This window comes from Chiloscyllium plagiosum, unplaced genomic scaffold (assembly GCF_037043375.1).
Source record: "Chiloscyllium plagiosum isolate Xiang-an unplaced genomic scaffold, Cpla_swu_hap1 HiC_scaffold_45, whole genome shotgun sequence".
NCBI lineage: Eukaryota > Metazoa > Chordata > Chondrichthyes > Orectolobiformes > Hemiscylliidae > Chiloscyllium > Chiloscyllium plagiosum.
In genome coordinates this window covers 101731911-101759679 of record NW_028270183.1, presented here as the reverse complement: position 1 = coordinate 101759679, position 27769 = coordinate 101731911, and the positions used below count along the sequence as shown (strand labels likewise).

The following is a 27769-nucleotide window of genomic DNA, read 5'->3' as shown; positions in this document are numbered from 1 at the left end:
ACGAACCTTGCTAGGTCCTTGTTAAATTCTGAACCATCGCCTTCCAGGTTCACAGTGGTTGCGAGTTTCATTTGACAGCAAATTGTGAAGTTGTGCACTGCATGCCAATATCTTAAATAAAATTTAAAGCAATCACAGCTCCAAACATTTACAAAATATCACTATGGATCTTCCATGAATCCAAAACAAAAATTATCCCTTTGATCAATGATTTCTAAAATTTACTCACATATCTGTTGTGAAGGACGTTTTCAAATAACTTGAAGTGCAAATGGTTCACATCAGTCGGAATACAGTGACATTTCATGTGTTACCCCACACAAAAAGAAATCAAGCAAGTTTGTTGTCACGTGTTGCTCTCAGCAAGTCTATGATGGACTGTTTTATCAAACAACATCATTTCCAATGTTGTGAGGTCTCGTCTATCTTCTGTGCAATGGTCTGAATTTTGTGTCTGACTGCAGATGAAACTGGCTGATCTGGGTAAAAGTACAGTTTGTGCCTTTCACGTTGTTAATGTATATTGCTGACTTTAGTTGAATAAAGTGATGTTGTCCCAGGCATCGTCTGGCACCATTAATTAGACCATTAATTTCCTCATCACTAGCCAGACTATCAGGTGGAGTGTATTGATCTCATTGAAACAAATGCTTGGAATATTTCCAGTTTGAATCATGTGAATTAGAGCCTCTGAACGAGATAAAATAGGAAAGATGAATTTAGAGTAGTAGAACGTTTTCATGACAGAGAGAGATCACTTCGCCCATCGCACCTGTATCACGTGAAGACAGAGCCTTCCAGCCAACGCCCCATTTATAGCATGTTGTCTATAACCCTGATATAAGTGATAGCACTTGAAGTAAACATTCGGGAACATTGTGTAGGGTCTAATCCATTATCAACATAAATATGATCTCCAATGCTGTAAATCCTGGCTTATGGGGAAAAAGTAGGGGCAGAACTGTAACAATACTCAAACAGTTGGTACAGCCCTGAGGAGCTAATAGGCCCATTTCTAAACGTTGTTTCTCAGGACATTTTGACTATTCTTGACTTAATATCATTGTAAACTGACATGAAAAAAATGCAGACATGTTCCCCCGAAATGCTGACAGCAACATACTTTTATTCAGCCAAGATCAGCAACATGAATTAAGAAAGTTTAAAAAAAAACTTTCTTTTAACTGATTATTGACAACACGGATTTCACAAAGTGCAAAGTACAGAGGGGAAGGGTGGTGGGCGATGTTCACTGTTCCCTGATGTCTGGTTGCATTTATGAGCAACAGGTGAACCTGCGAACCAGATTCAGGATAGTACTTCAGGTATTTCAGCAGATATTGTGTAAACGGAATTCTCCCATAAATCAGCAATGACATGAACATTTATTTTTTATGGTGTTTGAAGCCAAATAAAATTGAAAAATATGGTGGGAGAAGTTCCTTTCATTTCTTTGAACTAGTATCAAGGGACACTGTATGTGGACCTGGGGTGGCAGGAGGATCTTTCACAGCAGAATGTGAGGGAACAGAATCATGTTGGAAATCCAGATAGACTGGAAATTGTTTCACTGGAGGGTGAGAGTTCACGGGGGGGGGGGGGGGGGGGGGGGTGACCTCATACAATTTTATAAAGCCATGAGTGGAAAGGTGAATGGCTCTAATTGACATGATTCATACTGGGAATGTGCGAAGCATTCGTTTCAAAAATATCACATATCAATAAATTCCACCTGACCCTACAGCTAGCGATGTGGAAATTAATGGTCTAATTAATGGTGCCAGACGATGCCTGGGACAACATCACTTTATTCAACTAAAGTCAGCAATATACATTCACAATGTGAAAGGCACAAACTGTACTTTTACCCAGATCAGCCAGTTTCATCTACAGTCAGACACAACTTAAAATTCAGACCATTGCACAGAAGATAGACGAGCGCTCACAACATTGGAAATGATTTTGTTTGATAAAAGAATCCATCGTAGACTTCCTCAGAGCAAATCATGTTAACAAACTTGTTTTTTTGTGTGGGGGGTAGTGCACAAAATGTTACTTTAAGCCGATTGATGTGAACCATTTGCACTTAAGAAATTTGAAAACATCTATCACAGTAGATACGCGAGTAAATTTTACAAATCATTGATCAAAGGGGACAATCTTTTTTGGACTCGAGGAAGATCCACAGTGATATTTTGTAAATGTTTGGAGCTGGGATTGTTTTCAATTTTTGACTAAGACAGTGGCGTATTTTCGCTATGGTGGGGGATTTCAACAACAGGGAACATGTTTTTACAATGAGAGGAGAAAAAGTTTTAAAAAGATATCAGAGACAACCTTTTACACAGAGAATGGTTTGCGTGTGGGATGACCTGGTGGTGGATACTTACAACCTATAGAAGACATTTGGATAAGTAAATGACTATCAAATGTTTGGAAGGATATGGGCCAAGTACACACAGGTGGGATTAGTTTAGTTTGGGATTCTGACTGGCATGGACTGGTTGGACCGAAGGGTCTGTAACCATGCTGTATCACTCCATGACTCTATGACAAGTTTTCCCAATATGAAACAGTGCTGTAGTGATCCTTGAATGAACTGTTGATGTTAAGGTTGTATCTGAGACTCTGCGAATATTTCCTTCAATGAGAGGAGTGACTAGTTCTCCAAGTTACATAACTGAAAAATAAACTTTTCTCCAGCATTGTTGCTGAGTTGATTTGTTTCTGCGGAGGCGGTGGTTATGGTTTGCAGTTGGCTTTCCACCAACTGGTCAACAGTGAGACAAAATATCTTTGATCCACTGCAGAAACTCCACCTGCTTCCAGTAAATGAAACTGGGAACTCAAGGACCTTTTCTGCAGTCAGCTTAATTGCTGCCAACTATTGTATCTGGCCGATTAAAGGGAAAATGAATCAACTAAAGTCCAACCAAACAAGCTATATTTTCCCATTTACTCACAATGGACACATTTCCCTTGGCATTTATTCTTTAAAAAGGAAAGTCCCTGAATACAGCATTCACTGTATGACTATCAGAAAACAGGACATTGAATGCAGTGACGTTCTGGTTAGTTCAGCCTGTTTACTGAGTATCTTTAAAGCTCCTGAATATGAAGTTAATGGATCCAAAATCCCACATTGCAGTAACATTTGTTATCATCTCAAAGTAAATTAACAAAATTGAACTGGTTCAAACTCACATCACTTGTTACACCATTCTCTGATTCATGCACCTCATTAAAACTGAGTGAGCCCTTTATACATGGTTAACACTGGTGTAGTGTAACAGCGAATATTTGCTGATTTTTATGAGTTAACTGCCCTATCAGAGTTATCAGTGAGCAGAGAAATGTACTGTTGAAAACCTACATTCGTGGTAATTATTACTGTAATACTCTCTAATTTAACGAAACACTCCTGGTGTACCCAGATTGTTACATGCAATGGTTTAGACGTTGAGGATTTTAAAAAAAACTTATGGACTGTCTTGTTCTAGTTCATTAGATGCTCTTTCAAAAGTTTACCTAGGTGTTATGTATCACTGCGGACTCACATTTTGTTTCTCAGGCACACAGCTTTCCTTTACTGTGCATTTTAGTGTCGGAGCAATTTGAAGAAAAAAAATGCAGGGAGAGACATTCTGCAATGTAAGGAGGTGCTTCTAATCTCCGGGTCCAAACTGTTTAGTGACATACACTCACATTCTGAACATAATCACTTTAGACATGCTCCATATTAGGTTGCCGAAACTGAATTTAGAAACGCAGATTAGAAATGATATGTTATTTTGTAATATGAGAGAGACTTTGAGTGACAGCAAAAATAAAGTCATTCATTTTGTTGGCTAATAATATTATTGAAGTTCTTTTTAGCTTTATCTGCTTGTGGTGGAATGTAGGATTAAAGGGAGTTAACTTCTAATTGAATATTCTAAATATAATCACTTTGGACACGCTCAGTTGCCTAAATTGAATTTTGAAATGTTTCATATGAATTACATGTTATTTTGAGTGCGACAGAGACTTGCAGTATCCAGGGAAGAAAAGCTCAACTGTTTTATTGGCTGGTAATATGTTTGAACTTTCATTTTAGTTTTATCTGCTTGTGAATGAATGTAGAAATAAAGGGAGCTAACTTCCAGTTGAATTTGTTTTTTTTTAATCAAAATACATGCAACTATCATGTTAAACAGACCTGAAGCTACTCAAATTTACTTCCAAAGAAGCGATTCAGCAAAAGAAATATCCCAAGATGTGTATGTGTCCGTGTTTAAGCAAAACCTCATGTAAATACATGATCCCATGTGTTCGGGCTGTGCAAGCTGATACCAGGATCCAGTCTCAGCCTCCAGCAGGAAACCAACATGCGGAAGCAGTAAGCCTGCCCCTTCCGATGGCCATATAAACCTTTGGCACTGGACTGTAATTCAACACTCCTGGGTCGGCTCTGTTTAGAAAGATCTTAGCAGAACCGTTTCCCACAATTTATCAGAATGATTGTGTCGACAATTTATCTCAGTCTGTTACTGATTTTCTTATCATGTGAGTGTTTTTTGTTCATGTCTCTCTTTGTTTCTGTCTCAATGTTCGTCTACCGCAGGAATGTAAAACACTCAGCCATCATGTCATCAGCATTAATGCTCACGGTTTATTTGTTTTCTTTTTTAAAGGTGTCCAGTCGGCGATTGTTTTGACCCAGCCAGAGGCAGAGACTGGCCGTCCCGCAGGCAGCCTGAAACTGACCTGTAAAACCAGCGGGTTCGATCTTAGCGGCAGCTACATGTACTGGGTCCGACAGGTTCCCGGACAGGGTCTGGAGTGGCTGGTTCGCTACTATAGTTCATCCAGCAGTAACTATGCACCAGCCATCAAGGGTCGATTTACTGCGTCCAAAGACAATTCAAACAACATTTTCGCGTTGGACATGGGGAATCTGAAGATCGAAGAAACCGCCATCTATTACTGTGCAAGATACTATAACCAATACTGGGGCCAAGGGACCATGGTGACTGTGACTTCAGGTAAGACCCTTGAACTTTCTTTCTGACTTTTTAAAAACTTTCTATTCATGTGACTAATTTCTGAATTAAATGAAACTCAGATTCTGTGCTGAGTTTGGTTTGGTTTGGATTAATTTTTGTTCAGACTGATTATAGACTTCAGTTAAGGCTCAGCAAATAGTTACAATGGGGATGATGGAGCGAGTTGCTTCGTGTATCTCTTTTTTTTGATCAGATGGGCAATGTCTCTTAATCAGTCAGCTATAAATAATGTTTAATGTTAGTGACACCCTGACTGTGAGTTTTATTATCAATAACAAACGCTAAGAATTCAAAGATGTTCGAGATATTACCAAACATGATTAAAATATGCTAAAATATCATTATTCATTTCTTTACTATATGTTCTTACCATGATTCTATTTTCACATTTATTTTGATAATTTTGTTGATGACAAGCAGGTTAGAAAGTGTCATAAAATTTTCTTGCGGTGCTATATTGCATTCTGTTGATTAGATTCTGAGTTTGTTTTACTTGATTCTGTTGAATTGAGTTGATTGGATTTTGGCTTTGTTTAAGTTGATTCGGTTTGAACTGTGTTGATTAGATTCTGACTTGGTTTTTACTTTGTTGAATTGTGTTGATTGGTTTTTTGAAATTGTTTTATTTGATTCTGTTGAATTGAATTGTTTGGATTCTGATTATGTTTCATTCAAATCTGTTGTTCTGAGTTGATTGGATTCTGATTTTATTTTCCTTGATTCTGTTGAATTGAGTTGATTGGATTCTTATTCAGTTTGTGAAATTGATCTGCATTTTCATGCTTTCTGTAACTGGTGTTTTCTTTCTGGTGAGGAAATTGTCTCTCTGGATACCTTTTCATGACCAATATTTGTGAAGTTCTTTTGTTTTTCATGAATCATTTCTGCATTTGTTAAACTTTTTTGACATATTTTTCTCTGCTTGATTGAAAACATTACATCCATTTGTAACGGTCTGAAAAACAACTTAAGGCAGAAACCCGGAAGTGTGAGAAATGAAAAAAAAACGAGTTTTTAATGCATTGACTTTTTAAAAAAAACTCAGTTCTAATTGTAAGCTAACTGAATTTTGTTTTGAGTAGCCTCATTCAAAATAAAGTTTGGGACTAAAATCTGAAACTACAGAATTGATCAGATTATGTAATTGATACTAACTTAAAATTATAATGTGGTAATATTTGTCCATTCAGTAATTTTGTTTTGACCATGAAGTGATTAATCAATATATGCCTTCAACCACTCTACTGTGCGCTGCACAGGATTGTCACGATCAAGAAGGGTGTGCAGGTTGGAAATAAATTGAACTGTTGCCAGCAACGTTACAGCTTTAAGTGTTAAGTCCCCTCACAAACAAAGTTGCTGTTATGACTTGTTATTTCTATTCAATTTAATCATTAGTTTGCTGGATTCTGAGCAGCTTTGTTAGACCTCAATTTGTTTTTTTTTGTGAGGTTACATCATGTTCTTGGTTCTGTTGAAAATGTTTGCAGAGCTAGTTCTGCTGCAAACACACCGTGTTGTGATCTGGTGATCATTGATCTGTTGAGGGGGGACTGTGCTTGGGTAACATTAAATGTGTTATATTTGGGAAACCGTTTCTGGTTTCTACATTGTTTTTGCAATGTTAACACGGTTGGTGACAGTGAACCGTTCCTGGTTCCTCATTCAATGCATTCAGCGTGCAAGTTGAAATTTCATAAAGCCTATTATTAAGTGAAAGGCAAATCGCAAAGGTTTTAGAAATGAAGGGAAAACAGATACCTTCGGGCGCCATTTTTACTTAAAATAAATAATTAAGGATTAATCTAATCCATGCTTTACAATCCAAATTCAGAACTCAACTATCTAGTTCAGTCATAAGGTCTGTCTTTAAACAGTTTACAAGTTATAGAGAAATATAAATAGAATTTCAAAAGTCTAATGTTCGAATAGTTCTTGCTCTTGAGCAAAAATGCCATGACTGTGTTATAATTGATCAAGAAACACTTTTCAATTCCGCTGTACACTACATACATATTTTTCTGGCTGGAAAAGATCATTGGCAAAGACCATTTGGAAATTCTGCTCAATTCTATGAAGAACAGGTCAGTTTCACTGCTTTGATCAGTTTCACACGTAACTTGAATTAATTAATTGTTATGTCCCTGATTAAACTGGATTTACAGAATAAAAATAAAACACTAACTGAATTATTTAATCTGCACAGTGCTTTAGATTGTTCCCAATCTGTGCATTTTAAATAAATAGTTCCATTTTACAACAAAATATCAACTGAGGAGTCATTCTTTCGGAAACAACTGCTATTGTGAATTATGTGACCAAGGCCAAATTTTGAATTAATTAAAATAATCCACTCATGAACTCGCAGAGCAGCATGGTGTCTCAGTGGTTGGCACTGCTGCCTCACATTCGGTCCCAAATTCGATTCCACCCTCGGGTGACTGCCTGTGTGGAGTTAGCACATTCTCCCTGTGTCTGCGTGGGTTTCCTTCGGGCGATCTGGTTTCCTACCACAGTCCAAAAGATGGGCAAGTCAGGTGATTTGTGCAACTTAGCACAGCCATAGTGTTCAGGGATGTGTAGGTTAGGGTGCATTAGTCAGGGGTAAATATAAATTAGGGGGAATGGGTCTGGCTGGGCTACTGACTGTTCAGAGGGTCAGTTGGGCCAAATGGCCTGTTTCTATACTGTAGGAACCCTACTCTTAAAACCATGGGAGTGCTTGCTGCAAACGCAGAGAATTCATTTTACATCGATGTGTTCAGACGGATGCAGAGTTCACAAATTTGCAGAAGACGAACTAGAGGATAACAGAGCACATTGTTTATTCAGACATTGAAAATAGATTAATATTTATTTTAATTAATATACTTGACCGATTTATTGCAATGTAGCGATCGGAAGGAATTGCTCACATTAGTTAAGTGTGTCAATCATTTAGATTAGATTTCCTGCAGTATGTATCGGGCCATTTGGCCCAACAAGTCCACACCGACCCTCTGAAGAGTAACCCACCCAGACCCATTCCCCTTCCCTATATTTACCCCTGACTAATGCACCTAACACTATGGACGATATAGCTTGACCATTTCCCCTTCATGCACATCTTTGGATTGTGCGAGGAAACCCACACAGACACAGGGGACATTGTGTAAACTCCACTTGGCAGTCACCCGAGGCTGGAACCGAGCCTAGGTACCTGGATCTGTGAGGCAGCAGTGCCCACATTTACTTAGACAACCGCTAAAGTGGGCAACTCCAGACAGAAGCATGTTTTCAATTCATACCTTTTTAAACATTTTCGTTCATTAAAAGCAGTTAACAAAGAAAATGACCTTGCCCTAATTCCTTCAACAGAAATGCTTTCCACACTGGACTTTATGCAGTGCATGCAAAATCTCCACAGTTCAAGGAACGTTTTAAGAATATGTAAAAATAATTTAGAGAATAATCCATTTCCTCCGGATCTGGGCTTTAATTGGCGATATTTCCCACCTCAATAATTTTGTTAAATACAATGACTTATTAAGTTTATTAACTCAGTGGTTATTTATGTTCATTGTGAACACATTCTCGTTCACATTAATCCATTGGTTAGTTCCTCTGATGAATGTTCAATTACAGTGAATATATTTGACGTGAGGAGTTGAGCAATGTATCCTCTAGGATTAAGTCTGTTGTGCAGTTTGTTTCTGTGCTATCTCCGACTAACTTGTCAACAGTCCTGACCATTTGTAAATTGTCCAGTTCGGATACCTGAATCTCAGGCAGTTCAATTTTATCTTGAGCTTTATCTGCCAGAAATACAATATTCGATTAGGTGCCTCAGAATTGAGAGCCCTGACTAAGTTGTTCCAATCAGAATGTACGTTTCAGGAACAAAAGGCATACAGCAAGAGTTTTGAAATTGGTTGTTGGCAAAAAGAGATATTTGATTGAGCGAGGCAGAGGGAAATATGCTGTATATTTTCTTTGTGCCTCAGTTATGCAGGACATGTTTCGTGGCACAATGTAGAATCAGAATTTTTTTGCATCTTATTATTTGAAAACCTATTATCAGCTTTTAATGTCACTGGCAATGGTCATATTACACTTCAAAACATTTTAATCTTTTCCAAACTAAGTAGACCGTCTGGTGCAGCAACATTCACAGGGGAAAGAGGAAGGGAGTTCTAGGTTGGAATCCAGTGACAGTGAATTGATGGCAATGCAATTCCTAGATTTATTCCTCTGTAGTTCCCATAGAGTTTGAACAATTTGGAGCTGCTGTCAAAGCATTCTTGGATAAATGTTGAAATGTTACTTTCATTGTACAAACATTCTGGAACAATCCCTGGTTGTTGGAAGGTGATAATAACTAACATGGTTTATGTACTGTCAAAACAGGTGGGCTGTGTTCTCCGTGATAGTGTCAAGCTCATTGTGTTCAGGTCTGTTGTGATGTTGTAGTAGGGTCCCTGATTCTGTGCCAGGTGGCCTGTGTTCACTGACAACCTGTTAGAGTGGTATGTAACACCATCTCTCTCTTATCAGCTTACTTCAGTGCAAGAAAGCAGATTGAAATGTTTGGGTGTTTGTTGGAATTCCACTCACAGAGGCCAGTGAAATCTATTCAATCGCTGTCCTGACTTGTGTCTCTTAGATATTAAACAGAATTTTGGTGTTTAGCAGCTTTTTCTAGATCAATATTTGTTCACAAGCTTTTGGGCATCACTAGATGGGGTTAATGGAGTAAGTGCTCAAAGAAATCCCAGCTTTTGTCTTGCTGTTCTAACAATATCATTGATAACTAATCCAGAATGAATCATTTTCAAAGCATATTTGATGAGATTATGCTTAGGCTGTTTTACTTTTTATTAAACCAGTGCTGTAGCTAAATTTGATTGTTCAGTACGGTGGGAGTTCCGCTGAATCCAACACTTGCTGCAGATGGCAATAGCTTTTCAACTGGTCTTCAATTGCTATCTCAGACCATCCAGTACCTCTGCTAAGAATTCATTTTCCAACAGGAGTCAAGCCAACGTAATCACTGTTTATCTTAACAGGTTGAGCTCTTGTGCCAAAAACATGAAAAGAATTTGGTGAAGAGGGGGTCTCTGTGTGCGAAAGGTTAACCTTGCAATCTCTCCACAGGAGCTGCGAGATCTACTGAGTTTCTTCAGAAATTGCTGTATTTTATTTTGGTTTTCTAGCATTTAAAGTTTGTTGTTTCATTGAAAAAGGTTCTGTTCGATTAAACACGTTCTTCAGAGAAAAGATGCATTTGAACAAATTGCGAATGTTCAGAGATATTAAATATCAGAGAATCATTGAATTTGAGCGCCCTGATCTCGAGCTGTAGTTTCACAAGAAAATATTATGAAGTAACAACACACTCCAGAGTGCAGTGGCTGGTGTAAGTGGGTGGAAGTTATTTTGATCACTCAAATAGAGAATGTCAATGATCCCGTCCCAAATAATCAACAGAAGTTTTTTTTAAAGCATGTGAAACAATTAATTTATCGAAATATTTTAATAAAAAGTGTTCACCGCCAGTGCTAGCTTAATGAATGACACAATGATAGGAAGGTAGGAGGAAGAGAAGGGCACTCAGCCCCTCAAGCTGTTCCACCACTTACTTAGATCATGGTGCATCTGTGAGCCAAATCCACAGGTCTCCCTTTGGCTAAAACTCTTTAACACCTTTGATTAACAAGCAAAAATTATCCCAGGTTTACTGATTCGACTGCCCATAACAAAGGGAGACACCATTTCTGAAAGACATTCCTGTGAGTACTGTGACACGATGAGGCTGGAAATAATTGCTCATGAAAGTAAACTTTCAATCTCTGACAATTTCCAATTGAAACATCCCAATCATCATATTTCTTTAATTTAACACTATACTTCCCTGGAATAAAGAAATATAATGTGTGATTGCCTTGCTAAAAATGAGGGAAGCTTCATTCCTATTATATGATTAAGAAATAGCTCCGTTCATTCAGTGAAAACACAGTCAAATCACACAAAAGGAAACCATGTCACCTTGCGTAGACACACAAGTGCCTCAAATAATTTTCAATTCTTCCAGTGGTTGTTTGCATCTCTAGACAGGTGTGGAAGTGTCAGACTTGTTATATCGCCTTGAGAAACCAGTTATCATCAGTCTATTTGAATTGCTGAAGTTTGTGTGGTATGAGCACATTCACAGCGCTGTTAGGAAGTGAGTCCCATGGCTGTGATTGAGGAAGAGGAAACGGGCAGGGAAATAGTTGCGAGTCAAGTTGAAGTCTGATTTGGAGGAAAGCTTTCAGGTGAAGCATTTACATGCATATGGCCCTTATCCTTAAGGACCACAATTTTGAAACATGCTGCCGAAGGGACATGTCCGCATGCAAAATGGAAGCTGAAGAAGGCACCTTGGCCCCTCTAGAAGGCTATTCCATTCATGGGATGATCATTAATCTTGCTGATCACCAGTCTTCCCAACACACCGATAACATTGAACCTGATTGTTTACTGTTCAGCAAAAGAATGGTGAACATTTGGAATTCTCCACCACAGAAATTGACAAAATATGAAATGATTTCAATAAGGAGATAGATTCCTTCAATCCTTAAAAAATGCTACGGATATGTGGGAGAAAGGGAAACAATATTGGTTGAAAGCCATGAAAACATTGAATGGACATGGTTTGTAAGTTTGCACGAAACGCCAACATTGGTGGTATAATTGGCAGTGAAAGTTATCTAAACGTGCAATGAGATCTTGATCAGCTGGGCCAATTGGCTGAGGAGTGGCAGATGGAATTTAATTTAAATGAATACGACGTGTTGCTTTTTGAGAAGACAAATCAGGTCACAACTTACAGAGTTAATGGTAGGCCACTGGATAGTGATGTAATACATAGGGCCCTGAGGTTCCAGACTCCTAGAGTCTTACAGAGTTAATGTTAGGGCACTGGGGAGTGATGTTGAACACTGAGGACCCTGAAGGTTCAGACTCATAGATTCTTGAAAGCGTTGACTCAAGTACCTAGTGTGTTGAAGGTGTTTGGCACATGTATCTTCATTGCTCAGAGCACTGAGTGCAGGAGTTAGGGCTTCATGTTGTAACTGTCCAAAGCATTGGAATCAACTGCCAGAGGAAGTGGTAAATGCAGAGATAGGTCCAACATTTAGAAGGCATTTGAACAGCTACAGGAACTGGATGGGTCTGGATGGATATGGGCCAAAGGCAGGCAAGTGGAATTAGTTTAATTTGGGAACTCTGGTCAGCATGGATGAGCTGGACCCAAGGAACTGTTTCTGTGCTGTATGACTTTATGACTCACTCACTTTATGGTGGAGTAGGCTCAAAGTTGGAAGGTGGTGAGCAAGTGAGGGGCTAGATTGGGCATGTGGGAGAGTTTGAGCTGGTAGGCTGTGAGGTGTTGGCTGGCTGCTGGGTAAGCTTGCATGCACTCTGTCTGGCAAGGTGGCATCAAGGTAAATGGTAATGGTCACAGGATAATTTGTTCGAATTGTGCTTGGTAGGTGAGGGGTAGTTTGAGCTGAAATGCAGGAGGTCTGTCTTTGCCAGGTTGGTTTATGGAGAGGTGGGCAGGATGCCAAGCTGGTTAGTGTAGAGGTGGGCAGAGTGCCAGGATGTTTCGGGGGTGGAAGGTCACTGTAATGAAGTGACAGGTGGACGTGTTGTCAAAATGCAAAGCTCGGAGTCTGGCAAAATGGTAGGTTGTAAAGCACAGATGCGAAAGGAGCTAGGATGCAATGTGCACAGGTTCACTTGGGTAAGATGAGAGGTCAGTGATCAAGGACTGAGGTCATGTCTTGGGTAGTGGACATTTGCCCGAGGTTGTGAAAATGATGGTGCCAGGTCCAGTCAGGGCCAGATTCACCATGGGCCAGGTGCAGGGCGGCAAGAGTGTAAATGACTGAAAGGAATTGAGATCATATGTCCATCTGGAATATAGAACATAGAACATTACAGTGCAGTACAGGCCCTTCAGCCCTCGATGTTGCGCTGACCTCTGGAATCAATCTGAAGCCTATCTATCCTACACTATTCCATTTTCATCCATATGTTTATCCAATGATCTTTTAAATGCCCTTAAAGTTGGTGAGTGTACTATTGTTGCAGGCAGTGCGTTCCATTGCCCTATTACTCTCTGAGTAAAGAAACAACCTCTGACATTTGTCATCTATGTCCTCTCCTGCTAACCATCACTATTCAAGGAAAAAGACTTTCACTGTCCACCCTCTGTTTTTCTTTTATGTCTCAATTAAGTCACCTCTCAACCTTCTTCTCTCAAACAAAAACAGCCTGAAGACCCTCATCTTTTCCTCATTAAACCTTCCCGCCATACCAAACTACATCCTGGTAAAGCTCCACTGAACTCTTCCAAAGCTTCCACATTCTTTCTATAATGTGGTGACCAGAACAGTACACAATACTCCAAGTGCGGCCACACCAGAGTTTTGTACAGCTGCAGCCTAACCTCGTGGTTCTGAAACTCAGTCCCTCTATCGATGAAAGCCAACACAAAGAATGCCTTCTAAACAACTCTATCAAACTGGCTGGCAACTTTTAGGGATCTATGTACATGGACACCGAGATCTCTCTGCTCAGCTACACTCCCGATATGGATTGCCTTGGATGTGTTTCGTGTGATAGGGGTTGTGTGTTCCGGGCATGAATGGGTATATAGCAGGGTAGGGTTTCTCAATGTGAGTGGAAATTTAGGTCTAGACAGAATAAGTGCAGTGGTTAGTCTGAAAGATGAGGTTTGGTGGTGAACTGTGTACCAGGTTGATATTTATTAAAGTTTAACATTACTTGTTCATTTCTCAAATCATAATTACATAAATACTCAGCTGTAATACTCCAAAGTCTCTGAAACTTAATGGTCCTCCATTTTTCAGAGGCCTCCAGAATTCAGATAATTGTAAATTAGATGTTTCAACTTCCAGACAATTGGCATGAGTTCAGCCGTGACAGCCATCCTCCCCGTCCCAGTGTTCAGCTCCTGCCTGTGCTGCTGCTGCAGTGACCTCCCTCCCAGAGAGAACATTCTGCCTTGCATTGATAAGTGAGGAAGGCTCACTGGACCTGATTTCCAAGTATGGGGACGGCAAACACGAGGGGACACAACTTTAAAGTGAGGGGAGATAGGTATAAGATAGATGTCAGAGGTAGTTTCTTTACTCATTGCGTAGTAAGGGTATGGAATGCTTTGCCTGCAATGGTAGGAGATTCGCCAAGTTTCAGTACATTTAAGTCGCCATTGGCAGGCATATGGACGTACATGGAATAGTGTAGGTGGGATGGGCTTCAGGTTAGTATGATAGGGCAGCGCAACATCGAGGGCCGAAGGGCCTGTATTGCACTGTAATATTATATGTTCTATGATTCACTCTGGTTTCTCTCCGGGGGTACTGCCAGGTGTTGGGTATTTCCAGCAGCACGGTACCTAGTGGGGCAGCACGCTGGTTCCGTGGTTAGCGCTGCTGCCTCACAGTGCTAGGGACTCAGGTTCCATTCCAGCCTCGGGTGACTCTCTGTGTGGAGTTGGCACCTTCTCCCCATGTCTGTGTGCGTTTCCTCCCACAGTCCAAAGATGTGCAAGCTGGGGGAATTGCAAATGTTGTGTTCAGTGATTGGGAGGTTAGCTGCATTAGTCAGGGTTAACTGTAGCATAATAGGGTAGGGGAATGGGTCTCGAAGCGTTACTTTTCAGAGGGTGGGTGTGGACTTGTTGGGCCAAATGGCCTGTTTGCACACACTGTAGAATTTCGATGAATCTGCATTTCCTTGGTTTGTATTTTGTGAAACTTCTCTGCTCTTCACAGCAATCCAGTGAAAGTGTCAGTTGGTGAGATCTTCAAACAGTTACTGGGGTGGGATCAGGATGTTCTTCTTCCTAAATTATATGGCAATGGTCAAGGTCGAGGGCATGTTTCTAAATAGGGAACCAATGATCATGATCAGCAACTGGTAGGAACCAAAAATAAACCCTAGTTATGCTGTAGACTCAGCGGGAGCATACTGGCAAACGTTTACAGCTGAGGATACATTTGAGTAACTGATAAGGTCAAATGAACAGAAACTAACATGCTCAATTGGTCATTCTATTGTAGAGACACCATCTCCCCCCACGCTTTATGGCCTGGTCTCCTCCTGTCAGGAGCACAACACCGGTTCTGCGATCTTTGGTTGTTTGGCGATGGACTATTCCCCTGACGTCACCAAGGTAACCTGGAAGAAAGGAGGGGAGCTAATCACGACTGGATTGAAGACTTACCTATCAGTGAGAAACAAGAAGGGAACTTACACCCTGAGCAGCCAGTTAACCCTGCCCGAGTCAGCAGTAGGTTGCCCCAGCAAAATCTCCTGTGAGGTTCAACACAGCGGGTCACACAAGAGCAAAGAAATGCCATGTCCAGGTACGTGTTGTGGGAACTGAGATAAACAGAGCATCTGGGATTAATATGAATAAGGCATTATTTATAACCATTTTCACAGAATCACCTTATACAGCACAGGAAAAAAGGCCCTTTGATCCATCCAGTTCACGCCTATCAATAGCAGCCACCTAACTATTCCAGTCTCATGTGACTTGCCTTTGCAAGGATGCATCTCAATACTTCATACTTATTATGAGGGGCTCAGTTTCTACATGACTTATAGGTGCTGAGCTCCAGGCTAACACCACCCTCTGTTTGATTTTGTTTTCCCTGAGATCCACTTGGAAGCTCCAGGCCTTACCTTCACCCTGTGCCCCTGAGGCATTGATCTCTCGCTGTCTATGACTAAAATAATTCTAGACATCATGATCATCTTCTCCCTAATTCTCCTCTGCTCCAAGGAAAACCCCTGTCTATCTAATCTAGTTTCATAACTAAAACCCTCCAACCCAGGCAAGATCCTGGCAAATCTCATCAATACTGCCTTCAGTGTAATCACATTCCTTCGATTACATGCACAGAACGCTTCAGTATGGCCTAACCAGTGTTCTAATAAGTTCCAGTATCATCTCCCTAATCTTCATTGACAATGTCTCGGATAATAAAAGCAAATATCCTCCCACCTTCTTAGCCTCTTTATCCAGACGACACAGTACTATAGGGGATCTTTGGGTACGTACACCAAAGATCCTTAGTCCTTTCCAGGGTTCCACCATTCAAAATGTCATATCTCACAGATTCGTCTGCCGAATTACATCACCTTACATTTATCCAGAATAATTTCCATTTGCAACTTCTCTTCACAAACAACCAACCCTTTTATATTCTCCTGCATTCTAAAGCCATTATGCTCATGACTTACCAACATGACAGTTTTCATTTCATCTGTGAATTCACTGGTTAATCCTCCTAAATTTGAGTCTCAATCATTGGTATGTAAGAGAAATAGCAAGGAAATCAACACCAATCCCTACAGAACACCAGGAGACATAGATTTCCAGTCACGCAGACACCCGATGACTATTATCCCCTGCTCCCACCACTCAGCCAGTTATAGATCCAATCTGTCAAATTAACTCGGATCCCATTGGCTCTGATTATTGCTATCATCTGAACATCGAGTTATCTCTCTGAAAACTGCATGAAAACTGTCACACATGACTTCCTCTCAATAAAACCATGCTGAAAATTGTAGATTTATCTTCTAAATGAAGACTAATTTCACTTCTCAATAGTTTCCCTACCACTGAGACTAGCTTGACAGATCTGTGTTTTCATTATTTATCCCTTCCTTCGGCCTGCATAACAGTGCAACGTTGGCTGATCTACACTCACTTGGCACAACTGCTGTGGCCAGACAGGATTTCTAAATTATTGTCAGCAACCCAACTATTTCATCCTTTGCATCGCTCAACCGCTTGGTATACTTTTCATCTGCCCTGGAAATATAACCACTTTTCATTCAGCAAGACAACACAGAACATCACATCATGTGTCCTAATTTCTGAAAACTACATCACAACACCCCTCCATGATTTCGGTCCCCACACTGTCCCTCTTACGAGTGAACACTGACACAACACATTCGTTTTGAACACAACCTAATCCTCCGGCTCCACTCCAATAATAACACTTAATGGGCATTACTGTTTCCCGAATAATTCTTTTATTATGAATGAGCCTGTAACTTTTAAAAATATTTTCCTTTATTTTGACTGCTATTATTTTCTCATGGTCCCTTTTGCTCTTCTAATTCCTTTGTCTTTCAAACTCCCCCTTGTACTCCATACTAATTTCTTTTGTTTTGAGATTTCAGTATAGACCGGAAGCCTCCCTTGTTTCTCTTTATCTCCCCCTCCATGCCCTTTGGTGTCCAGAGCCCGCTGCATTCTTGGTCCCACGCAGTGGCTTCCTGGGAAATGACCTCCCTGTGATTTTCCTATCTCTTTCTTAAATGTGTCACACTTGCTCTGACTCGGATTTACCAATAAGTGTCAGCTTCCAGTACACTCTGGTCAAGTCATTACCTGATCTTACTAAAATTGTCCTTCCCCTTTTCAGAACTTTGGGCCAATTTCTATTCCTTTGCAGTACAATCTGAAATCCAACTGATTTATGATCACTGTCTGCAAAGTGCTCCACCATTGGTGTTTTACCCACTGGGTCGACTTCACTCCCTAAAGTTAAGTTCAGGTTCACACCTCTCTTGCAAGGTCTGGATTCAAATTCTCTGTATTAACACATACTTTGTGAAAATATTCTCCTGGGGGAATTTTCAGAATTGTGTTCTCTCTAAATTTTTGACAAAGTGAATATCCAAGCCTATGCTGAGGAAGTTCAAAACCTCTTTTCTCATTCCCCTATTTAATTTCCACGTCTCTGAAATTTGCCCATGTATTTGCACTTGGTCTTTTGGACCTATAGTAAGGTCTATCGTGCTCTCCCAGTAGTTATTTTTGCTGTATTTTGGTTTTGAAGTACTGTCCATTTGCCTTTGTTCAAGGAGGTATCCATGATTTCATTTCTCTTTGCAGCCTAAAATACTCTTGTCAGAATTGCGACAGAAGCAACATTCTGTACCGCACACCCCCGCCCCCATCCTTTTCCATCTTTCCCTGTCTCGCCTGAAGGCACTAAATCCTGGAATATTGAATAGCCACTCCTGCCCGGCTGTCAATATGTCTCCGTGATAGCAACCGTATCATTTCCTCATTTTTGCCGGTAATTCATCTGCCTTGTTCATCAGACTCTGTCATTAAAACGAATACCATCCAACGTTGCTATCTCCCTTCTGATGTTACCGGCCTATAGTTTCTATGCCTCCTTGACTCCCTTGCTGCGTTCTATAATTTTTGCCTTTCACATTGTCCTGCTCATCTTTCTGTGTGGATCCCAGCTTCTCCAGCACTCTGCACAATTATGATTCTTGTATCCATTAACCACGAGAAACCTTGATATATGAGAACTGATTGTATTTGTTGTGAAATTCGTCAGATAATTTATGCGATGTGTTTCCTAAAGGTACAGATCCTCTCCAACCAACCCTTCTCCTAACTGTGAGCTCCAGTGAAGAAATCGCAAGCAGCAAGTTTGCAACCATCGTCTGTTCAATCATCGATTTCCATCCGAAGTCGATCTCCGTGAGTTGGTTGAAAAATGGCCGACCCTTGGATTCTGGCTTCTTCACGTCTCCCGTGTGTGAGGCAAACGGGAACTTCTCGGTGACGAGTCGGCTGATGGTCCCTTATGGTGAATGGTTCAACAGCGCGGTCTATACCTGCCAGGTCACTCATGGAGAGAACATTCAAAGTAAAAACATCACCGCACTCCAGGGTAAGAGACACAGACTGAGAGAGCTACAAATCACTCTGAACTCTGATGTGAATCAAACACACGAATTTATCAGGCATAGTAAACAGCACGGTACAGCTTCTCGTTTCCCAACATGCCACGTATCTCATTTCAATATGAGTGTTACATTAGCATTGCTCATAATTCAACCTTTTGGCAAGTCAGAAAAGCATATTTCCTCTCTGTTGAAGATAGATATATAGACAGTGAGCTTTGTTAAATAGTTTGTTGCCTGACCATGCTGGGAGAGGCATGCAGAGTGCTGAATCCTTGCCTGGTAGTCGCTTCAAGGATAAGTTTGGGGGTGGAGGGGGATATTAGATAGATATCTGATTGAAACATAGAAAATACTGAGATACTGAGGTCGAGTGAACACGGAATAGATGTTTTGACTGATAGGCGAGACTAGGTCCCAAGGGCACAGTCTCAGGGTCAAAGGGGCACCGTTTAGAACTGAGATGGGGAGGAATTCCTTCAGCCAGAGGGTGATGAGTCTGTGGAACATGTTGCTGCAGAGGGCTGTGGAGGCCAGGCCATTGTGTGTACTCAAGCCAGAGATAGATCGGCTCTTGTTTCGTCCGGGGAGAAGGCAGGAGAATGGCTTTAGCCCGAAACGTCAATTTTCCTGCTCGTCGGATGCTGCCTGACCTGCTGTGCTTTTCCAGCATCATTCTGATCTCAACTCTGGATTGGCCGAACAGCCTTATTCTGATCCTCTATCTTATGATGTTGGGGTCTCAAAATGACGTGGTTAAAATATGCAGTGACCCTTACTTGAAAATAAATCAAAATGCGTTCAATGCTTCATTCCCTGCTCAGCAATAACCTGTTGGCCTTGGACATTGTACGACATCGATTTTTATCTGGTACTGAGCTCTTTAACTTCATTTATGGGATCAGACCACAGACCAAGTGGCTATCACATTTGATGAACTGGGATAAATGTGATCTCACTAAGCTTTTTTAAGATGCTCTCTGTAATTATGTAGGATGCGGCAAGAGAATAAATTCTGGTAAGAATGCTACAATAGGGATGAATGAACTAGGAACTCGAGACAGGCTGATTTAGCCTGGTTTGGGGTGGCGATGTTTACACAGTGAGTAGGGGATGTCTATAAAATTAGTGCACATTTCCATCGCGTTTGTAGATTAATTTAAGATGCTTTTGTTTTTTTGTCTCCCCTGCTCTATGAAGAAATTAAAAAATGCAGCTTGGTAAATAAAGTGAAAGTACAGACCAGTTATGAACTAACTGAATGGAGGGAAAGACTTAAGGAGATGGGTGTCCTTCTCGATATCCAATGCTGTACTCAATGTCTTGTTTTCAGATCTACTCCAAATCAGCTCACGAGGAACAATGACATAAATTAGAGAATGACATCACACCAATAACGCAAAGTATTTTTGATCACGTTAAATATGATGAACAGAATTTCCATGGCTGTTCACCGCTCCTGTAACACTTTAGAACTCTGCAAAGAGAATAATTATTATTTCTTATAATTTGTCCAAAATTTGGGATGTGATTTGGCAGTCAGCGTGACCAGCAGCACTTGCACCTAAGGGTTATGAACATGGAAATGAACTCATTATATTCAGATTACTCTTGTCACAAGTATCAATAGATGGTCTTAAGTGAGAGACAAACTCCGAAAGAAAGATAATTCCATGGGTTACATGATGGTATCTTCGATGATTTTACTTTTTTCACAGGTTTCACTTGTTACAAAGCCAGTGTTCTTTCGGAATAATTACACAGGGTATGTTATAGGTAATCACAAATGTTTCACAGATCAAAATACATCAACAATAGTAAGCATCGTTTCAGCAATGGTTGGAGCTGGAATTTTGAAGGTGGTGTCTTCACCCTGTGAAGAAGTAATCTGAAGATTGGGTGTTTGTATCATAAAAAGGCATTTTTCATTGACTTTGATTTTTGTTTCATAGAAGATACCGAGTGCCACCCTAACACCGCTAAAATCCTCCCACCGCCAGTAGAACAAGTCTTACTGGAGGGGACGGTGACGCTAACCTGCGTTGTGTTCAATCTTCCTTCTGGAGTCAACGTGACCTGGAAACAAGAAAAGAAGCCTCTGAAATCAGAGATTGCTGACCAGCCTGGACAGAATCCTGACAGCGTGATCAGCAAATTAGACATTTCTACTGAAGCCTGGCTGAGTGGCGTTACTTTTGAATGTGTGGTGTACCATCAGAATCTGCCGACTCCGCTGAGAGACTCCATTCACAAGGAGAAAGGTGAGCGGTGAGATTAAAACACAAAGCATCCCATGTGTCATCCAGATCCAGTTACATCAATGGCAGGGTTTGATTGGGAATGAACAAACACCATTGGGGGCATTAATGATGTATCTGAAGGCAGGATAGCTAAGTAGCTGATTCAGAAAAAGATGGACCAAAGGATATTGTATTCTGATTAAGTCAGATAAGGTGGGAAGAAGCCTGGGTTGTGACGTCACCATCAGCAATGACAGTTGGACAGAATGCCCTTGTTGTGGGCTGGAAACATGGAGGCAACTTTCACATTAAACTTTATTCTTTTTACTGAACAGAATGTTTTCTAAAGGAGCAGACTGAACCATTCTGCTCCTTTAGAAAACGAAACTGAATAAATCCCAAATTAAAAATGGCTTATCTTAATATTTAGTGAAATTGTGATATTTGTTCAGGATGTTTTGGTTGATTTATATTTGTCTCCAATATTCTGCAGTGATTAATCCGCTGGAACCATCAGTGTCGGTCCTCCTGCCACCAACAGAAGAAATCTCCGCTCAGAGGTTTCTCTCCCTGACCTGTTTAGTGAGAGGTTTCTCCCCCCGAGAGATCTTCGTCAAGTGGACAAACAATGACAAGCCGGTTAATCCCAGTAACTACAAGAACACTGAGGTGATGGCGGAGAGCGACAACACCTCCTTCTTCATCTACAGCCTGTTATCCATTACAGCGGAAGAATGGGCCAGCGGTGCTTCTTATTCCTGTGTGGTGGGACATGAAGCGATTCCATTGAAGATCATCAACAGAACAGTCGATAAATCCAGCGGTAAACCGAGTTTCGTAAACAGTTCACTTGCAATGATGGACCCTGTTAATTCATGTCAATAAAAATCTCAAAGTTGCATTTAATAATTCAACAAAAGTAATAAAGTTTTTTTTTTCCTCCAGTTGTGAGTTAAATACTGAATCAGTTGTTTCTCACTCTGACTTACATTGCATCTGTGTAGTTAAAGTGGATTATTAACTGGTCTCGGACGAGTGTCTTGTGCAGTTAATGTTCTCTGCTCAGATACACCCTGGATCAGAGACAGAGTAAGGCTCACTCATTGCAGGATTCCGCCAAGTACCTTATCCATCCTAAATCCCTCTGTGACAAAATCTGACAATGTCCATTTTATGTCAAGGGTAGGGCACAAGTTTTGACTTGGTGTTCTTGATTCCCCTGATTGGACATTCTTACAAAATTCATGTCAGTTTTAAACTGCCACATTGCACCAATTGGAAATGTAAATTTAAGATATTTTAAAATTAAATTTGATTAGAACATACCAATCATAAACAGTGCAGAACAGTTTGAATGTAACCTTTGTTTCTGGGGAACTTCCAGGGATCTTGACCCAGTGCATGAGTTGACAGAATGTATCTTCACTTTCGCACCAAAGAGAATCAACAGATAAGTTGTCGTGGAGCAGAGAGGAGAGGAACGTTGAATGGTCTGTCCTCTTGCTCCCTGTGCAGAGTTTCCATGGTAGATGTCCTCTGTAATGTAACCCAGTTGCTAACAGGAACAGTCAGATTCTTGCTTACTATCCAAAATTTAACATTTCCATGCAAAATAATACCTTTGAAGTATGTTGGACATGCTTGGCTCTGTTAACAAATGATGAACATTGATTCCCATAATCCAAAACTGGTGTTTGCATCATCCCGGTTTGGATTCCATAGTTTTGTCTCAGTTTCCTGGAGCACATGGGATCAATTCTGGTATTCGAATACCTGATATCATTTTGTTTCACATACAGAAAACAAGTAGAAATTTTCTAATAAACATATTCAGAAATATTATCAGTGGGGATTTGAACTCACGCCTTTTCTCTCAGAGACAGAAATTCTATCACTGCAACAGAAAGTTGCTCATAAAACGCTTATCTCTCCACGACGATGGGAAGTGTTTTCTACAACACCAAGGTCAAATCTAATCATGGGCAATCCAATAAAATTAGAACAATAAATTAGAATAATAAAAATTGCAGTCTGGTATAAGAACAGATGCAGAGAGATGATCGCAAATACACACGCAATGACACATATATGGGCTCTCACCTAAAGACACATATTTATGTGCACACTTCAATGTGCATATAGATAAGATGTCACACACGCTTACTCGCACAGAGCCACACATGCAAGTGGTACTTGAACACTCACCTAAGCTCATACAAAAACTCACATACACCGAAAGAAAATCATTTGCACAAATGAACAGGGGTACTCACACATAACCATGAGAAACATAGACACACGGTAACACACAAATGGGCATGAATGCATATACATTCATACAGCACAATGCGTACAGACATACACACATGAACACACAGATACAAATTCTGAAAAATGTCCTCCCACATGTCAACTCACACACGCACGTAAGTGCACAGAGATAAATATTAATATCATTATTTTCCCATTTTCAGAATTACAAACATACGATGACAGAGGCAGCTTAATTAGTTATTTTTAAACCACATTGATCAGCATGTATACAATATCACACGCACACATAAATTCAGAGTCTCACATGCAGACACACAAGTGCATAGATCAACAAATAGAGGGGCGTTTATTCAATAAGGATAATGGGCACAAGCATCAGCAAGCATCCACAAACAATAGCACAAACAAGCTTATCAGGAGATGGTTTGTGAAAGATTGCCACACAAGCAAACATCATCATATAAATATAAACATCCATCAAAACATAACATTGCATGCTAACATTTATTAAGCATAAACTTGAAAATAACCTAGTTTTAGGTAGGATCTGAAACAGACACATAAGCACACATTTTGGATAGCACTAATGAAAAGTGAACACTCACAAAGACATTACAAGATAAGCACAGGCAGCAACGAATTGGCATATTAGCATGATGATACTTGCACAATGTGAAAAGACCAAAATTTAGGTGCACAAACACATGAGCACACCAGCAGTAAAGGAACAGGAATATGTTTATTCATGCACAGACTCCAACATGGGCTAGAGTGAAGTAAGAGACTCTCATAACCACATGCACAAACATTAAAGGAAAACCAAACACATCAAGCAGTAGATCAAATAAATTAAGGGACACATGTACAAAAACTTATTCCTTAACATACAGATCCTACAAACTAAAATATGAAGCAATGTCCTGACTGTGATGTCACTTATATTCACGATTTGCCAAGCAATTGGTCACCAATACATAAAGACGAGAATCACATTTGAACTTTTATTCAGTGATGGCCACAATTTTCAACTAAAGTGCTGTCACAGCCAATATTTAAAATATAATGATATAATTAAAATGATCATTCGTCATAAGCATTCCTCAAATAATAACATCCTTAAATAATAGATTCAAAGAAAAATAATTTAAAACGTTCTGACATGGAAAATGAAGAAAGAACATGTGCAGTTAGTATTAATAATTTCTTGCTGAGTCAATAATGCACTAATAGATACAGATAAGAGTCACATTGAGAAATACCTGACTGCTTTATGAAGATGTAATGGTCTCTAATTACATGACGTGAATGCAGATCGATCGATCTGGATCAATAAACAATCTAAATGCGTTCTCTCGGCTTTATATTCATAGATTCAATAGATCGCACTTGGATTGAAGACTATGAGGATGTTAACAGCAACATCTCGACAACTGCTTCCACGTTCATCACCTTGTTCTTCCTGAGTATTTTCTACAGCGCTGCCGTCACTCTGGTGAAGGTGAGAATAATCACATTTTCTCACGCCAAGCAGTCCAATAGGTTTTGTGAAATAGTGTGCCATTGAATAAACATTAAATCTGAAAGTCCCTGATCATAAATATCTGCGTCATTGCTTTCTCTCTCTTTTCCAGGTTAAGTGAATGAGTTGTGGACCCCTTTGATTTTCCTGATCTGCTTATCAAGGTCTCTGAATTCCCATCTCCAATCTGTCCTGTTGCTGACTCTAACAGTGAGATTACTTCAGTTTATCAGCGTGTAACTGAGACAATTATTGATAGATTTTCCTTTTTACTTTGATATCTTTGAGATGGTTGTGGTTGGAAGAAGTTGTAGCTTCCCAGTTGTTTGAAGCCCATTTGTTTTGTTTTTATTTGTTCCTTACTCAGAATGGTTGCCTACCCTTTCTGATGAGCCTTTGTATTCCCTTTCTTGTGACTGTTACTGATGTACAGAAAATTCCCACCTCACAGCGCATGTGTTCTCGTCTCAATGTGGCATCCAGCCATTATATTCACTTCTGTTAGCTTTTACATTAACTTTTTGGATAAAAATGCTTTCTGAAATGGTTAATAAATCTCGAATGAATATGCACTAACCTTGAGTTTGCTTAATTCTTTTTCAAGGCCAGTCAGTAATAATACATTTTCCCACATTCTACTCCCTTCCCAGCCAAATACTTTCACTTGTTCTGTTTGGTTGTGTTTCATCCAGTCATTTAGTTTAATGCTGTGCTACCATGCAGCCCACTAATGTAAATGCGCCTTTCACACGGTATGCCTGATGGAACACTCCAGAGGCAGAATGATTAGAGAACATTTCCGCTTATGCACCAAGGGTCACGGCCTCGGGTCACCTCATGATAATTTTATAGGCTCCACCAGAAGCCGAAAAAAGTCAGACAACGGAGTTTGAAAGTTTACTCTACACTGTCGAAACTAAAAGTACTCCCAATGTCAGGGCAGCCTGGGTTAGTAATGCAGAAATCGCCACCTAAAGCGCCCAACGAAACATTCATCACCCAAAAATGTCAACGTTCAGTCAGGTATTCAGACACAACACGTGCACAATCCAAGGGCGGATTCTCAGAACTGGAGTTTTTCTCACACATAATTCTCATGGAGCACAATTCCTGGGATCTACTTGACACACCACACCTGTCAAATCCCAGGGAATGAGACTGAGATCTGTCTGATACAGGGATATTACTGAACAGCGACCCTCAAAAATAATAAATCAGAGGGCGCTGTGATCAGGCAAGGCACAGCTCATGAGTACCTGAAATATTCAGCCATTGAGATCCATATGACGCAAGACGGAATTGAGAACCAATCATAGCAACTGTTCTCAGAGTCTGGAAACTATCAGCAGAGGAGAACAGTCCCAATTTCTCAGAGTTGGTGAGGTGTATCATCCCGGGAATAGTGTTGTGAATCAGTCATGCACCCAATCTCATAACTTTGCATTTTTTTTCAAAAACGTGGCACCTGAAGCTAGATGCAACATTCCAGGTGAGACAAGAGACTGTTTTATTTCAGTTTAACATAATTGCTTTGTGTTTGTTCTCTACAGCGTAGGGTGATGAAGTAGGGTTTATTTGCTCTTCTGTCCACGTGTCATGGTACATTCCCTGATTTGTGCACATACACACGGGGGATCCTCTGCTCCTGCACCCCTTTGGGTTTACACCCTTCCTATTGTATGTTCCCCTGAGTTCATCACAAAACAAAGAAGCACGTCACACCTCCCTGAGACTGAGATCTATCTGACACACCGATATTAATGAATAACAATCCTCAACAATTATAAATCACAGGTTGATTTCGATCAGGGAAGGCAGAGATTAGAGTTCTGGAAACCCTGCTGCTGTCCATGTCCTTTCCCACAAGCCGTCTGTCAAGCTTTGAAGCTCTTACGTGTTCTTCCAATATCCTAACACTTTATTTTAAATTGCTATTAATCTTTTTCTGTAATTTTGCATTATAGACCAAAGCACAGGTTGAACCAACAAGGACTCCAAACACTGAACTCTGAGAACGTACACGATAAGGCAACCTACATTCTGAAACGGCAAACACCCGTTAACAAATGGTTAACAAATACAAAACAGCAGATGAGATTAACTTGAACTCATCAAAATAAAAGGAAAGTAATCTGGAGGTAGAGCGGTGTAGGCAAGACCTGGGCAGACAGAATGGAGTTCGTTTTTTAAAATTCTTGTTTCTATCCAGAATTTTCCTTCCACACAATGTAACCTTTTATTTCCCAGCACCTAAGTCACCCATAGTATCTTTATTTTCAGCTACTAACCATCACCAGTAAGTTGAATAATTTATGTTCAAAGCCCCTCCCACCATCAAAGGTACAGCAGAAGTAGGAAGAGCTAGAAGGAGATTGGAGTCAATTTTTCTTGTGGTGAAACATTACTACTGTTCTAACACAAGGTATTTCTGAGGGATGGTCTAGTGAAGCTATGTGGATGGAACTCAGAAATAAGAAAAGCATGATTACTTTGATGCGATTGTAATAGTCCCCCCAGTAGTCAGAGTGAAATTGAGTAGCAAATATGTCGAAAGATCTTATTTATACGTAAGAATAATAGGATTGTAATAATAGCAAATTTTAACCTTCCAAACATAAAGTGGGACAGCCATGGTCTTAAGAGCTTGGATGGTGAGGAATTTGGTAAGTGCTAAAGTCAATTTTCTTCATTAATATGCAGATGTAACTACCACAGAAAGAGCAAACCTGACCTACTCTTGTGATATAAGGCAGGGCAAGTGACTGAATGGTTAGTAGGGGAGCCTTTTGGGGCAAGGGTCATAATTCGATTAGTTGTAAAATATTTATGGAAAGGATTGGCATTATATATAAGTTAAAGTTCTTAATTGGACGAGGGCAAATTTTGATAGTATGAGACAAAAA

The 27769-nt window shown here is 40.2% G+C and overlaps 1 gene segment (V, D, J or C); it reads left to right on the top strand.

Annotated features, from left to right (window-relative positions):
• Positions 1–4492: 4492 nt before the first annotated feature.
• Positions 4493–25442, top strand: LOC148136834 (Ig heavy chain C region, membrane-bound form-like). The segment is given in 8 exon segments: positions 4493–4545; positions 4674–5024; positions 15161–15466; positions 18509–18820; positions 20786–21094; positions 21567–21896; positions 24718–24845; positions 24979–25442. Coding segments are annotated over 8 exon segments (1794 nt in total).
• The last annotated feature ends 2327 nt before the right edge of the window (positions 25443–27769 follow it).